Source organism: Oncorhynchus mykiss, chromosome 2 (assembly GCF_013265735.2).
Source record: "Oncorhynchus mykiss isolate Arlee chromosome 2, USDA_OmykA_1.1, whole genome shotgun sequence".
Lineage (NCBI taxonomy): Eukaryota > Metazoa > Chordata > Actinopteri > Salmoniformes > Salmonidae > Oncorhynchus > Oncorhynchus mykiss.
Window position 1 is genome coordinate 20,972,118 of NC_048566.1, and position 16,164 is coordinate 20,988,281.

Here is a 16,164-nt window from a genome sequence, read left to right on the forward strand (position 1 = left end):
GAGATGGACTATGGTTAACAGAGGGACAGGGGAGTGTGATTATTGGTGGGTTTAGATGAATGGTACATAAAGAGATGGACTAGGGTTAACAGAGGGACAGGGGAGTGTGTGACCAGTTGGTCTAGAAAAGCCCTGACTAAACTACTGTGCCTCTGATTTGGTCGGATGCCGATATATTAACACACACACACACCCCATCTCTCCTGGCTACTTTGTGTGGACGTCACACAATACTAGTTAATAAGACCATTCACTAGCTGTGTGTGGAGGGACATGACAGACCTGGGTTTATTGAAAACAAATCATTTCCCCGTGTGTGGTACCATTTGAAGAGTTCCTGTATGACTGTGTGTGGTACCATTTGAAGAGTTCCTGTATGACTGTGTGTGGTACCATTTGAAGAGTTCCTGTATGACTGTGTGTGTGGTACCATTTGAAGAGTTCCTGTATGACTGTGTGTGGTACCATTTGAAGAGTTCCTGTATGACTGTGTGTGGTACCATTTGAAGAGTTCCTGTATGACTGTGTGTGGTACCATTTGAAGAGTTCCTGTATGACTGTGTGTGGTACCATTTGAAGAGTTCCTGTATGACTGTGTGTGGTACCATTTGAAGAGTTCCTGTATGACTGTGTGTGGTACCATTTGAAGAGTTCCTGTATGACTGTGTGTGGTACCATTTGAAGAGTTCCTGTATGACTGTGTGTGTGGTACCATTTGAAAAGTTCCTGTATGACTGTGTGTGGTACCATTTGAAGAGTTCCTGTATGACTGTGTGTGGTACCATTTGAAGAGTTCCTGTATGACTGTGTGTGTGGTACCATTTGAAGAGTTCCTGTATGACTGTGTGTGGTACCATTTGAAGAGTTCCTGTATGACTGTGTGTGTGGTACCATTTGAAGAGTTCCTGTATGACTGTGTGTGTGGTACCATTTGAAGAGTTCCTGTATGACTGTGTGTGTGGTACCATTTGAAGAGTTCCTGTATGACTGTGTGTGGTACCATTTGAAGAGTTCCTGTATGACTGTGTGTGTGGTACCATTTGAAGAGTTCCTGTATGACTGTGTGTGTGGTACCATTTGAAGAGTTCCTGTATGACTGTGTGTGTGGTACCATTTGAAGAGTTCCTGTATGACTGTGTGTGTGGTACCATTTAAAGAGTTCCTGTATGACTGTGTGTGGTATCATTTGAAGAGTTCCTGTATGACTGTGTGTGTGGTACCATTTAAAGAGTTCCTGTATGACTGTGTGTGTGGTACCATTTGAAGAGTTCCTGTATGACTGTGTGTGGTACCATTTAAAGAGTTCCTGTATGACTGTGTGTGTGGTACCATTTAAAGAGTTCCTGTATGACTGTGTGTGGTACCATTTGAAGAGTTCCTGTATGACCCCATATTGGTCTGTTTCCCCACCAGGTATTACTACAACAAGAGAATCCTCCACAAGACCAAAGGGAAGAGGTTCACCTACAAGTTCAACTTCAACAAACTGGTCCTGGTCAACTACCCATTCATAGACATGGGCTCCACAGGTACCACTCACTGTGTGTGTGTGTGTGTCACAGACGTCACTAAATCCTTAAACACTGACTGTGCTAATCCATATCATTACTTAGAATGTATATTACTCCCCTCATCATTGTATCTCTCCGTTCTCCTCCTCTCTTCCCTCTCTCTCCTGTTCTCTAACAGGTAGTGGTGTTCCTCAGAGTGCTCCACCATTGCCTTCCGCAGCCGGAACTCATTTCCGCTTCCCACCGTCCACGCCATCCGACATGCTTTCACCCAATGAGGACCTGCGTAGCCCCGGGGGCGTGTTCAGCGCCGTGGCTCGGCGAATGGCTCGCGGCTCGGTCAGCGACTGCAGCGATGGGACCTCTGTCAACTCTGAGATCGAGGACGGCAGCGGGGGAGGAGGGGAGGACAGGGGGGGAGAGAGAGGGCTGAGTGGGGGAGGAGGAGGAGGGCCAGGGGGAGGAGGGGGAGGGTACAGGAGTATGATCCACCCCCGTTTGTCACATGAGTCTCTGTTTAGGATGTATGGTGGAGCTGGGAACCCCAACGCCCACCCAGGCTCCCGCGGCCCCCTGGGACACAGGGTCCACCCCGACAACTTGTCCCCCTTCCCCGTGTCCCCCCTGCCTGGCCCTGGGGCTGCAGGGCTCATAGCCCCACCTCTGTCCCCAGCCCTGTCCTTGACCCCCTCTTCCCACCTGCCCTACACCCCATCCCCCTCCCTCTCCCCCATGTTGGGCTCCCACTTCTCCTTCAACCCTGAGGAAATGAAGCGCTACCTGCAGGCCCACCACCAGAGTGTTTACAACTACCACCTTAGCCCCAGAGCCTTCCTCCACTACCCCAACGTCATCATTCCCCAGCCACACCGCCTCGCCCAAGACAAGAGAGAACTGGGCGAGAGGGGAGGAGCAGAGAGAGGAGGAGAACGCTCAGGTCTGAATAGTCATCGACACCCATCACCCCTGTCCCAATCCCACTCTCCTCACCCTCACTCAGCCCACCCTCACCCGCACTCAGCCCACCCTCACTCGGCCCATTCCCACCCCCACCCCATCCACCACCCACTGCACCTGGGTGAGGAGCCGCCTCACCTCTCGCCCTTCAAGTTCAAGCTGCAGCCTCCTCCATTGGGCCGGAAGCAGAGGGACGGTAGCCAGAACCACCACCCCAGGCAGAGCTCACTGTCCTCGGGCTCAGGGTCCCTGTCGTCCTCCGGTCTGGGGTCCTCCCTGTCCTTCGGCAGTGACCTGAGCTCAGCCGGCGGGTCAGGACTCATCTCCAACTCCTCCTCCACCGGCTCCCTCAACAGCACCGGGCTGCCCAAGATCAAGGTGAGACCCACAAGGGGACATAGTCACTTTGAACTGTTTGACTGTATGTGTTGAGGATCCTGATGGCTAAACGTTTGTGACTGTGATATCGACACTCTCTGTCTCTCTGTAGGTGGAGCCCATCTCAGATATTGAGTCAGAAGAAGAGGTGGAGGTGACTGACATCAGCGACGAAGACCCCGACGACCGGGGCTACGAGTATGACCTCTTCTCCCCCCGACACCCCCGGCCTCACCTCCACCACCCCAACGGGACCTCCTCCCACCCACACCCCCACGACGAGGACCTGGATGAGGATGTCTTCAAGGCCCCCGCACCCCCTCCTCCAGGCCTGCTGCCCTTCTTCACCTCCCACCCCCACCGCGGACCACCCACCCTGAAGAGTGAGCCGGCCGAGCCAGGCGACACCCCCCCTCCCCAGTCCCCCGCCCAGGGGCAGACCAAGTGCATTCCACTCAAGCTGCGCTTCAAACGGCGCTGGAGTGAAGACCAACGAATGGAGGCCATGGAAGAGCAGGACGACAAGAAAGTACGAGGGGAGAAGGAGAGGGAAAGAGAGACGGAGAAGAATGGAGGGATGCAGGAGAACGGGGCTGGCAGCGCCCCCAGTCCCCCAGCCCTGGGGGGGTATGAGTGTTCCCTCCCGTTGGCTCAGAGGGGGGTGAACCAGGACCTGCACCAGGCCACCGCCCAACTGTCACTGGAGAACAAGGACTGCTGATGCTGATCCACACACATAGAGATACATAGAAACACTAATGCTAGCAGACAGTGGTGGTTTAGGATAGTGTAAATGACTCCTGTAGTCCTCCTGCCACTCTGACAGACAGACAGTTCTCTCCTAACTCAAACTAAACCTGGGCCTAATCAAACTCCAAACCCTGATGCAGTCCACACCCTCCTCCCAAAGCCACCTTCTACTGTAACGAGACCCCTCCCTCAGAGACTTGTAGAAAAGAGGAGAGAGGGGACTTTTGGTCCAAGCAAGCCCAGACTCAGTGACTTAAACCAGGGGCAGAACCAGAGGGGACGCTACTCTCTGCTTGTGTCTGGATGGAACCCCCAAGCCAGCTTCCAGTCCAGCCCACCGTCAGCCTCGTGTCCAGCCTCCAGCCCAGCACTGCCCCACATCTCTTGCCCCACATCTCTTGCCCCACATCTCTTGCCCCACATCTCTTGCCCCACATCTCTTGCCCCACATCTCTTGCCCCACATCTCTTGCCCCACATCTCTTGCCTCACATCTCTTGCCTCACATCTCTTGCCCCACATCTCTTGCCCCACATCTCTTGCCCCACATCTCTTGCCCCACATCTCTTGCCTTCTGCCCCCCCCCCCCCCCCCCCCCCCCCATCTAGGGTTAGACTCTTTCTCCTCAGGGGACCCCAACTCAGACAGCCCAGCTCCACAGCCCTGCAGACATGGAGGATGAGATTTCTCCCATTATATTTTTGTATGAAGACGGGGCTTCTACAAGTGCCTGTACCTGTATCAGACACACAGAGAGAGAGAAGACTGTACCTGTATCAGACACACAGAGAGAGAGAAGACTGTACCTGTATCAGACACACAGAGAGAGAGAAGACTGAGGAGGAGAGCATGGGTGTAAGAGTATGACCCTGAAGAAGGCACAGTGATGCCGAAGCGTTGGTGATTTACCCAATAAATGACCGGGAGTTTACCCATAACAGACACACAGGAAAGTTGAGCTGTCGATTGGGGGCTGTGGAACCTAGTCGTGGTGAACTGGCAGAGACTCCTCCTCGCAACACTGGCCACTCCACTCAGGGATGCCACAGACACACACACACCAGCTGCTGGGGAAACGGGCAGTGACAGGACTTTGGGACATGGCTTTGCTCTTGGACTGCTACTGAAGGGTACTGCTATTCAACACACACTTTATTTCTCTCTAACACTCCTCTGTCATCACTTTTGTACTTTCCTCTCTTTCTGTAATCTTTTCTCTCTCTCTCCTACTTCCTTCCCTTTCTTTTGTGGACCATGCCTGAAAGATCCTGATCTAAATGAGAGAAGGGAGGATAAAGATGACAGAGAGGAACAGCGAGGGGACCATCGGGAGGGGGAGAGAGCTCTCCTATGGAAAAGGAGAGTGAGGGGTCCAGTATCTTTTAACTGTTAGCTTATCCTAGCTTATCCTAGCTTAGCCTTGTCTTTCCCATGGCAGGGCAGAAGCAAGGGCCACCTGCACAGAATCCTAGTTCACCAGCTCCACCCAAATCCCTTACTCCTGTTCTATCAACCATAGTCTCATAGTGTTAACTAAACCAGCAGAATACGCACACAACACCGCATATGCAAGCACACCTGTAGACACACACACACACACATATATACATATATATACACACACACGCACACACACTGCCTCTCTATGCCTTGTTTTATAGCATGTATAAACTCTTTACAAGAGTCTTAATAAAAAATATATATAAAACGAGAAAGTCCAACTGAGATATACACACTCGTTTGTATAAACTATATATTTATACACTGAACAAAAATATAAATGCAACATGTAAAGTGTTGGTCCCATGTCCCAAATAAAAGATCCCAGACATTTTCCAGACACACAAAAAAAGCTTATTTCTCTCAAATTTTGTGCACAAATGTATTTATATCCCTGTTAGTGAGCATTTCTCCTTTGCCAAGATAGTCCGTCCACCTGACAGGTATAGTATATCAAGAAGCTGATTAAACGGCACGATCATAACACGGGTGCACCTTGTGCTGGGGGACAATAAAAGGCCACTCTAAAATGTGCCATTTTGTCAAATAAAACAATGCCACAGGTGGCTCAAGTTTTGAGGGACCGTGCAATTGGCATGCTGACTGCACGAATGTCCACCAGAGATGTTACCAGAGAATTGAATGTTAATTTCTCTACCATAAGCCACCTCCAATGTTGTTTTAGAAATTTGGCTCTACGTCCAACCGGCCTCACAACCGCAGACCATGTGTATGGCGTCGTGTGGACGAGAAGTTTGCTGATGTCAACGTTGTGAACAGAGTGCCCCATGGTGGCGTTGGGGTTATGGTATGAGCAGGCATAAGCTATGGACAAGGAACACAATAACATTTTATTGATGGCAATTTGAATGCAGAGAGATACCGTGATGAGATCCTGAGGCCCATTGTCGTGCCATTCATCCCCTGCCATCCCCTCATGTTTCAGAATAATGCACTGCACCATGTCGCGAGGATCTGTACACAGTTCCTGGAAGCTGAAAATATCCCAGTTCTTCCATGGCCTGCATACTCACCAGACGTCATGCATTGAGCATGTTTGGGATGCTCTGGATCGACATGTATGACAGCGTGTTCCAGTTCCCGTCAATATCCAGCAACTTTGCACAGCCATTGAAGAGGAGTGGGACAACATTCCACAGACCACAATCAACAGCCTGATCAATTCTATGCTACCTTTTTTTTAAGGTATCTGTGACGAATAGATGTTTATCTGTATTCCCAGTTATGTGAAATCCATAGAATAGGGCCAAAGGAATTTATTTCAATTGACTGATTTCCTTCTATGAACTGTAACTCAGTAAAATCTTTGAAATCGTTGCATGTTGCGTTTATATTTTTGCTAGTATATATTAAATATGAAATTCCAAACTGATATAAAAAACTAAAACAACATGCCATTTAAGGAAATGACAGATTCAGGATGTTTTTGTAAGCGATTCGTTCTGGTAGGCGAGGGGAAAGAATATCCTGTTTCTCAGCGGGTAAACTTCCTTAGGAGAGGGAGACAACGGGATGGGTAGAAGTCCAAATGTTTTGTTATGACCAAGGGACAACAAACGACACAGAATAGACAGACAAAATGATGAAAATAATGAGAATCATGAAAGAACTGCATTTGTAGTACACTGAATATGCAGTACACTGAATATGCAGTACACTGAATATTCAGTACTCTGAATATGCAGTACACTGAATATGCAGTACTCTGAATATACAGTACTCTGAATATACAGTACTCTGAATATACAGTACTCTGAATATGCAGTACACTGAATATACAGTACTCTGAATATACAGTACACTGAATATTCAGTACTCTGAATATGCAGTACACTGAATATACAGTACTCTGAATATACAGTACACTGAATATTCAGTACTCTGAATATGCAGCAGTATCATTTAAACATGCCTATTCTATCTGCCATCACGGTGCCCTACTCCCCCTCAGCTTGTAGAAGACCTGACCACCATCACCTGTCCCCAGTCTCCCTCTGGGCTGGTCTCACCTTACGGGGACCTCATCTCACTGTAATAGACCTCACAACTCCCCCCTGGCCCCAGTGGGAGTGATTGAGCTCAGGGTTAGCCAGGCCAGGGGATTTTAGTTGATGGGATATCCTGTCGTTTCTCAGCTCCAACCAGTTATGCCAGTTCTCTACAGCGGCCAGTTTACTAATCGTGACTGGATCAGCTATATTCCCAGCAGGTTGGTGGGGGTGGAGGTTGAGGTTAAGGATTGCTGTACAGATAACAGTGGAGGCTGGAAAGATGACGTTAGACTTCACCTGGAATACCCTGCCCACTATCTCAAAAACACACACACACAGACTCACATTTCCAAACCCCTCCCACACACTCTGTCCTCACTGTTTTGCTGCTTTGATGTTTTGACATCCTGGAGCGTTCGAGGTCTGGAGGCTGAGCCAAACGGCCCTCTGATTGGCTCAGGGCAATCAAAGACTTGACCAACCAGTAAGAACTCTAGCAGGAATGGCAGGCCTCCAGACTGGGAAGTGTGTGGCTGAGCAAGTCACAATCATCGGACTGCTGTTATTGTCCATCCTGGTGGTGTTGTATATCTGACCACACACACTCTCTGTCCCCTTCCCTCACCTCCACCTCACCCTGTGTCTATTGAAACTGACAGCTGCCTTATAAACTACTCATCATATCTAAGCAACAGACTGGGCATTATTCAGCTTGTTCTCTTTTTTTCCTCTGCTTCACTCTTCATCCCTCTTTCTCTCTATTGCCAGCATTGTCTGTCTACCTGACTGTTGACTGGAGTGTAATCGTTTATCAGGATGGTGTGGGATGGGAATATCCAGGTCTCATGTCTAAGTCGGCAGTCAGGAGAGGGCTAGAGAAAGTGTAGAAGGATAACAACATTTCTTTAGCAAAGTAAAAAAAAAAAAACTCCCAATGTTCTTTTTCTTTCTGATGTCAATATTGCTGTTTATTATTGTTGTTCTTATTGTTATGGTTGGATTACTTAACTCCCCATCCTTCTCATTATTGGTCCATGGTTGAGTTACTACTGCTTTAGGGTTGTTGTGAACTGTACATCACACTGTCATCGTGACTTAGACCTCTCCTCCATGCTTCTGTTTTGACCCCCTACCAGCTCCTGCCCCCTCCTCAGTCTTTCATGTGGTTTTAACATTTGTAATATAAACTAAAGTGTAATATTCATTCTTAGAGGGGTTGTTATGGCGACAGAGAAGAGGTTGGCAGGGGCGGGGTTATTGGGGAGGGTGGAGGGGAATACATATGATTATCTCTTGTCATATATTGTCATTTCTATTTTACAATGTTACTTTCTCTCTTGGTCTTGTATATTTTTTCATCTTGGGGATTGTTTCATTTAAAATAAAAAAATATTTGTATTGTTTTACTGTGTAAAGCCCCTCCCCCACCCCCCCCTCTATGCGGTTATATAACACTCAAACAGAGAGATGAGATTTAATACCATGATATAATATTGAATTTCTCTTTAATTCTTTTGTGTTTATTTTTCAAACTTGTAATTAAGCTGTAATCAGGGTTAATTAAAACTGGTTAAAAAACAATACCCTTGTCTGTTGTTTGTTTACGTCTGCTGGATGTTTATAAACAAATGCATGAATGAAATGGCGGTGTGGTGCCTGATGGGAAATTTCCAGTCCATGGATGTTTATCCACAACATATTAACCTCTGGTCCTCTAGTCTTGTCAGTCAGTCAGTACTAATCAATATTCTGTCTGACATCCGCAGCTCTCATCTCTAATTACAAATACACATCACCAAGACATTCCCATTATGAGACATTAGTTATATTCTTCAAGGATCAATGGGTATAAATCATTGTTAGTAATTACCAGTGAACAGCAGAATATCTTCCAGATTGTGCCTATAAACATGTAGATGTACCAAGTAGTGTCTAATTGATACTCCCCTTCAGAATGTATATACTGTACAGTGTGTCAGTCCCTCCTTCCCTCCCCAAGAGGGACAGAACAGAGGGGACAGGCCAGCCTGGGCTTCAGCTCCAATGAAGGAGAAATGCAGAGTTCTCGCTATCTCAGCTTTATTTGCTCAGAGATGGTGATGAGGAAAAGCACTTTGTCCGTGGCGTTGCTGCCCATTCGTCCGCCTAATGCTCCCATACTGTATGTGGCTGTGGCGCACATATACCTTTTAGAGTGACGTCGGTCGCTCATCTAAAGAGAAGACGCAAGGGAGGAGATGGAGAAGGATGGACGGAGTAATGGAAAGGAGAGATGGAGCCAATGGTAACATGTCACAAGTCTTCTGTCATTAAAGTAACTGTCCAGTGAAAATCTCACTTAAATATTATGTTAACTCACAATCAAATAATGTTGATTCATTCTATACTTGTAATTGTGGCCAAAGCATAAATTGGAGAAAAAACCACTTCAAAAACCCCAACTCAAACTTATCTCAAACAGACCGTTTGCTATTTCCTCATAGACATGTTATGTTGGTTCATTATGCTAAACAGTGGTCTACTCGTGTTTATATTTTAAATGACTTTTTAACATACTTCATTACCGTTTTTTTTAAGGAAAACTGTTTCCCTCATATTGTAATTAATTATAGGTCCTATTTCATGGAAATCTGGAAACTGAACAGTTACTGCATAAGGCTGCCATAACAATAATGTAATACAGTTGTCGGATGGTCAAGTAGTATAGTCTATTCTGTGTTGTCAGGTAGTGTAGTCTATTCTGTGTTGTCAGATGGTCAAGTAGTATATTCTGTGTTGTCAGATGGTCAGGTAGTGTAGTCTATTCTGTGTTGTCAGATGGTCAAGTAGTGTAGTCTATTCTGTGTTGTCAGATGGTCAGGTAGTGTAGTCTATTCTGTGTTGTCAGATGGTCAGGTAGTGTAGTCTATTCTGTGTTGTCAGATGGTCAAATAATGTAGTCTATTCTGTGTTGTCAGATGGTCAAGTAGTATACTCTATTCTGTGTTGTCAGATGGTCAGGTAGTGTAGTCTATTCTGTGTTGTCAGATGGTCAGGTAGTATAGTCTATTCTGTGTTGTCAGATGATCAAGTAGTATACTCTATTCTGTGTTGTCAGATGGTCAAGTAGTATAGTCTATTCTGTGTTGTCAGATGGTCATGTTCAAGTAGTGTAGTCTATTCTGTGTTGTCAGATGCTCAAGTAGTGTAGTCTATTCTGTGTTGTCAGATGCTCAAGTAGTGTAGTCTATTCTGTGTTGTCAGATGCTCAAGTAGTGTAGTCTATTCTGTTGTCAGATGCTCAAATAGTGTAGTCTATTCTGTGTTGTCAGATGGTCAAGTAGTGTAGTCTATTCTGTGTTATCAGATGGTTAAGTAGTGTAGTTTGTTCTGTGTTGTCAGATGGTAAAGTAGTGTAGTCTATTCTGTGTTGTCAGATGCTCAAGTAGTGTATTCTATTCTGTGTTGTCAGATGGTCAAGTAGTGTATTCTATTCTGTGTTATCAGATGGTCAAGTAGTGTAGTTTGTTCTGTGTTGTCAGATGGTAAAGTAGTGTATTCTATTCTGTGTTGTCAGATGCTCAAGTAGTATAGTCTATTGTGTTGTCAGATGCTCAAGTAGTGTAGTCTATTCTGTGTTGTCAGATGAGGAACAGAGATGGTATCAGAGATGTAATTCGTATCTAAAGCAAGCATATATCTTAACACACAAAAATACCCGAATTTTTAACATTTAGAGCTACTGACCAGGACGTAATAGCTGTGCTGTAGCCAGTCTACTGTAAGTCCTGGTTTGGGCCCTACAACTTTAACCTCAGTCAGGTCAGTGTTTCAGTCACCCAGATGGGGAACCCAGGTGTGACAGGTGCATTGATTTCCTGGGTTCTAGGTGCTTAGCGCACACACACACACACACACACACACACACACAGATGTTCACTTCATGTGGAGGGGGAAATGGAGGAGGAGAGAAGAGGGGAGACCACAGGAACCACGTCGCTCTCGCACCTGCACCACTTTGCCCGCTTGCTCATATCCAGCACATGCTTTCACGGAAACCTGCATGCCCCTACACACACACTCAGACACTCACATACTATGCATGCATTCATACAACCACACACATACCATATGCACTATGCATATACACACATTCCCAATCCTGTATGTTTACACACATACTCACACACACATACAATGTACAGACATACAGTCCTGGCCAAAAGTTTTGAGAATGACACAAATATTAACTTTCTCAAAGTTTGCTGCTTCAGTGTCTTTAGTGTCTTTTGCTTCAGTGTCTTTTGTCAGATGTTACTATGGAATACTGAAGTATAATTACAAGCATTTCATACGTGTCAAAGGCTTTTATTGACAATTACATGAAGTTGATGCAAAGAGTCAATATTTGCAGTGTTGACCCTTCTTTTTCAAGACCTCTGCAATCTGCCCTGGCATGTTGTCAATTAACTTCTGGGCCCCATCCTGACTGATGGCAGCCCATTCTTGCATAATCAATGCTTGGAGTTTGTCAGAATTTGTGGGTTTTTGTTTGTCCACCCGCCTCTTGGGGGATTGACCACAAGTTCTCAATGGGATTAAGGTCTGGGGAGTTTCCTGGCCATGGACCCAAAATGTTGCTGTTTTGTTCCCCGAGCCACTTAGTTATCACTTTTGCCTTATGGCAAGGTGCTCCATCATGCTGGAAAAGGCATTGTTCGTCACCAAACTGTTCCTGGATGGTTGGGAGAAGTTGCTCTCAGAGGATGTGTTGGTACCATTCTTTATTCATGGCTGTGTTCTTAGGCAAAATTGTGAGTGAGCCCACTCCCTTGGCTGAGAAGCCACTCACACCTGTGTTAACGAGAGAATCACTGACATGATGTCAGCTGGTCCTTTTGTGGCAGGGCTGAAATGCAGTGGAAATGTTTTTTGGGGATTCAGTTCAGTTGCATGGCAAAGGGACTTTGCAATTAATTGCGATTCATCTGAACACTCTTCATAACATTTTGGAGTATATGCAAATTGCCATCATACAAACTGAGGCAGCAGACTATGTGAAAATCTAAAAACTTTTGGCCACGACTGTACAATACACTGCCTGCACACACTCCGACATAGTGAGCAGCACAGTTCGCCTGGCTCCACCCCAGCCACATCCTCTCCTGTACAGAGAAGAGCTGCTCCACTGAACCACAACACAGGCAGTCACAACTGAGAAAATGACAGTTTCTCACACTTCCTCTGCTGGTAGGTAGGTTCATCTACATTCACTACAAGGTTCAGTTCCAGATCATCTGGCTGTTTCAGTTCCAGATCATCTGGCTGTTTCAGTTCCAGATCATCTGGCTGTTTCAGTTCCAGATCATCTGGCTGTTTCAGTTCCAGATCATCTGGCTGTTTCAGTTCCAAATCATCTGGCTGTTTCAGTTCCAAATCATCTGGCTGTTTCAGTTCCAGATCATCTGGCTGTTTCAGTTCCAGATCATCTGGCTGTTTCAGTTCCAGATCATCTGGCTGTTTCAGTTCCAGATCATCTGGCTGTTTCAGTTCCAGATCATCTGGCTGTTTCAGTTCCAGTTCCAAATCAGTTGATGAACTTGAACCCAACTTGTTCTTGTTTTATTTTATTGCATTAGTTAATTTATGTGAATGCGTTAGTTATACTGTGCAACACCTAAAGCTGATGGAAGACATGAGAACTTGTACTCTGTTAGAACAGGTACGTATCCGTTTTTGATGTAAACGGTGTCATTATCAGAAGCATATCCCCCTCTGCTGTGTAAAAGTAATACTGCAGGCAAACACAAACTCAGTCAAACTGCCCCAAAATGTACCCATAATTATGCTAAAATGTCTTGACTAATACATTTTTGGATTGAAACTGTACTAGAGTGTTTTAGCCTACTGTACTTTGATAACAGGTTATGGTTACAGACATACAGTAAGCCCAAGCCCCTGCCACTACTTCAATTAACCCCTTCAGTAGTAATAAGACTATGTAATCAAATAGCAGATCAACAGATTCATTCAAAGCAGTAACCTCAGCCATTCACATGTCATCACCCATATTCCTAGCCTGGGTACCAGTCTTTTTAGCTACCATTCCACTCCTTGCCACTCCAGTCAAAGAAAGATCTTAGGCAAATGAAAGGAGTGGCAAGGAGTGGAATGTAATAGCTGAACAGAGATCCAGGCTACCATAGGCCTACTGGTTACCTCAAATTGTCCCTCACTCATAAAGTGTGGTATGTGTCGGCAAGGGCATCTTACATAGGACTAGAGTCTCAGTGTTGACTCGTATGTGACATGTATCCCTGCAACAGCTGAACGGTGTCCTGTTACTGTGTCAGTAATGCAGCTGACACACAGGGCCTACTGTACTGTATGTTATGGATCGGATAGCAGTTGGCCTCTTACCACCTCTGTTAGCATTTAACGATGCTATTATGTTCCGCTCGCAGTGTGCTGTCGTTTTTGTAGCCTTTCATCAATGTCATGTAGTGGTAGCAAATCACTGACTAACACTCTCCAGTCCACCTTATAGGTTTAGTTTAGTAGGGAATAAAACATGTTTATTTTTGACTATTTCTGAGTGAATAGAAAATTGTATTTTTTTAAATGCGGCTGCTGTTGGTGAAATGTCTTCTGTCACGGGATCCCTCGCCAATTAGTTACAGCGCTCTCTCTGTGAGAGGTGTAACAGTATAAGTTTAGACCATCCCCTCGCCCATACCCGGGCGCGAACCAGGGACCCTCTGCATACATCAACAACAGTCACCCACGAAGCATCGTTACCCATCGCTCCACAAAAGCCGCGGCCCTTGCAGAGCAAGGGGAACTACTACTTCAAGGTCTCAGAGCAAGTGACGTCACCGATTGAAACGCTACTTAGCGCGCACTGCTAACTAAGCTAGCCGTTTCACATCCGTTACACTGGCTGTCTCTCACTCCCTCACTCACACACACACACACACACACATACACACACACACACACTCTTTCTCTCAATACCTTTGGATTAGTCTCTTTATCCATACATACTGTAGCCTTTCCTCATATCAACTGTAACTACAGTATCAGATTAGACAGGACAGACCAACCAACCAGGAATGTGTTCCCTGTCTTTCTCAAACCCTTTACAGTTTAACAGGGTTTTTACGGGGTTATTGATCAGACTAATGAGCTCTAATGGCCCTGGCTGTGTGGGGAGTGTTGTGTTGGGAGGGGTGTGGTTGGTTTGAGCGTAGAGAAGCTGTGGAGATTGCTGTGTCTCCAGGAACAGGCTCAGTCTCTGCTGACATGTATTATACACTATGAGCGTGACAGGAATGCTGTCCCTCTGTTAGGCTAAAGGTGCGCAGTGTAGAAATAGAGCATATAGATCCAAAAGAGCACACATACAGTTAAAGATGTGTGCTGTTTATTAAGGTATCTGTGTGATGTAGGCTCTATGTGTTTGTTGCATTTCTGTGGTAACTGGAGCCTCTTTGGCCCTGAGAATCCTCTTGCTCTTGTGCAGGCAAGCAGCATAGAAATTGGGTCTTATAGAATGGATGCAGTGGGGCAAAAAAGTATTTAGTCAGCCACCAATTGTGCAAGTTCTCCCACTTAAAAAAGATGAGAGAGGCCTGTAATTTTCATCATAGGTACACTTCAACTATGACAGACAAAATTAGAAAAAAAATCCAGAAAATCACATTGTAGGATTTTTAATGAATTTATTTGCAAATTATGGTGGAAAATAAGTATTTGGTCACCTACAAACAAGCAAGATTTCTGGCTCTCACAGACCTGTAACTTCTTCTTTAAGAGGCTCCTCTGTCCTCCACTCGTTACCTGTATTAATGGCACCTGTTTGAACTTGTTATCAGTATAAAAGACACCTGTCCACAAACTCAAACAGTCACACTCCAAACTCCACTATGGCCAAGACCAAAGAGCTGTCAAAGGACACCAGAAACAAAATTGTAGACCTGCACCAGGCTGGGAAGACTGAATCTGCAATAGGTAAGCAGCTTGGCTTGAAGAAATCAACTGTGGGAGCAATTATTAGGAAATAAAAGACATACAAGACCACTGATAATCTCCCTCGATCTGGGGCTCCACGCAAGATCTCACCCCGTGGGGTCAAAGTGATTACAAGAACGGTGAGCAAAAATCCCAGAACCACACGGGGGGACAATGATCCCAAACACACCGCCCGGGCAATGAAGGAGTGGCTTCGTAAGAAGCATTTCAATGTCCTGGAGTGGCCTAGCCAGTACCCAGATCTCAACCCCATAGAAAATCTTTGGAGGGAGTTGAAAGTCTGTGTTGCCCAGCAACAGCCCCAAAACATCACTGCTCTAGAGGAGATCTGCATGGAGGAATGGGCCAAAATACCAGCAACAGTGTGTAAAAACCTTGTGAAGACTTACAGAAAACGTTTGACCTCTGTCATTGCCAACAAAGGGTATATAACAAAGTATTGAGATAAACTTTTGTTGTTGACTAAATACTTATTTTCCACCATAATTTGCAAATAAATTTATAAAAAATCCTACAATGTGATTTTCTGGATTTTTTTTTCTCATTTTGTCTGTCATAGTTGAAGTGTACCTATGATGAAAATTACAGGCCTCTCTCATCTTTTTAAGTGGGAGAACTTGCACAATGGGTGGCTGACTAAATACTTTTTTGCCCCACTGTAAGTGAAGCGTGATTGTGTTCCAGCCAAACTGCTTATGCAATACAATGTTCTGTTTCTACATTAACCAGGGACCTGTAGCCTCAGGTATCCTCTCACATCAGGGGAGTTGGTTACCCAGGTGTGATAGGAGGCAGGTAACAACAAGCCTTCCCTCATAGAGAATGATAGAGGCCTCTAGTGGCCAAAAGGCTGTATTAGCATGGGCAGCTCAGTTGAGGGCTTCCACCATTTGAATGTTGTCAACTGGGTAAGACTTCCAACTTCATTGGCTGATCCCTACCTAATGACCCGGTTGGAATCATGTCCAACCGGGTCATTAGGAGGGGTTAGCCAATCGTGAAGAAGAAAATGTACTTTAGCCTCAGTGGCGCTGCCCATGCTGTCAC

The 16,164-nt window shown here is 45.7% G+C and overlaps 1 protein-coding gene across 2 annotated transcripts in view; it reads left to right on the forward strand.

Moving 5' to 3' along the window:
* erfl3 (Ets2 repressor factor like 3) overlaps positions 1–5,364 on the forward strand; it is a 77,278-nt gene extending 71,914 nt beyond the window's left edge. For both annotated transcript variants that reach the window (XM_021623653.2, XM_021623645.2), the window contains exons 3-5: positions 1,414–1,529; positions 1,690–2,846; positions 2,959–5,364. In XM_021623653.2, coding sequence (XP_021479328.2) covers positions 1,414–1,529; positions 1,690–2,846; positions 2,959–3,567 — 1,882 coding nt within the window. In that variant the 3' untranslated portion in view covers positions 3,568–5,364. The remainder of the gene's footprint in view (positions 1–1,413; positions 1,530–1,689; positions 2,847–2,958) is intronic.
* The last annotated feature ends 10,800 nt before the right edge of the window (positions 5,365–16,164 follow it).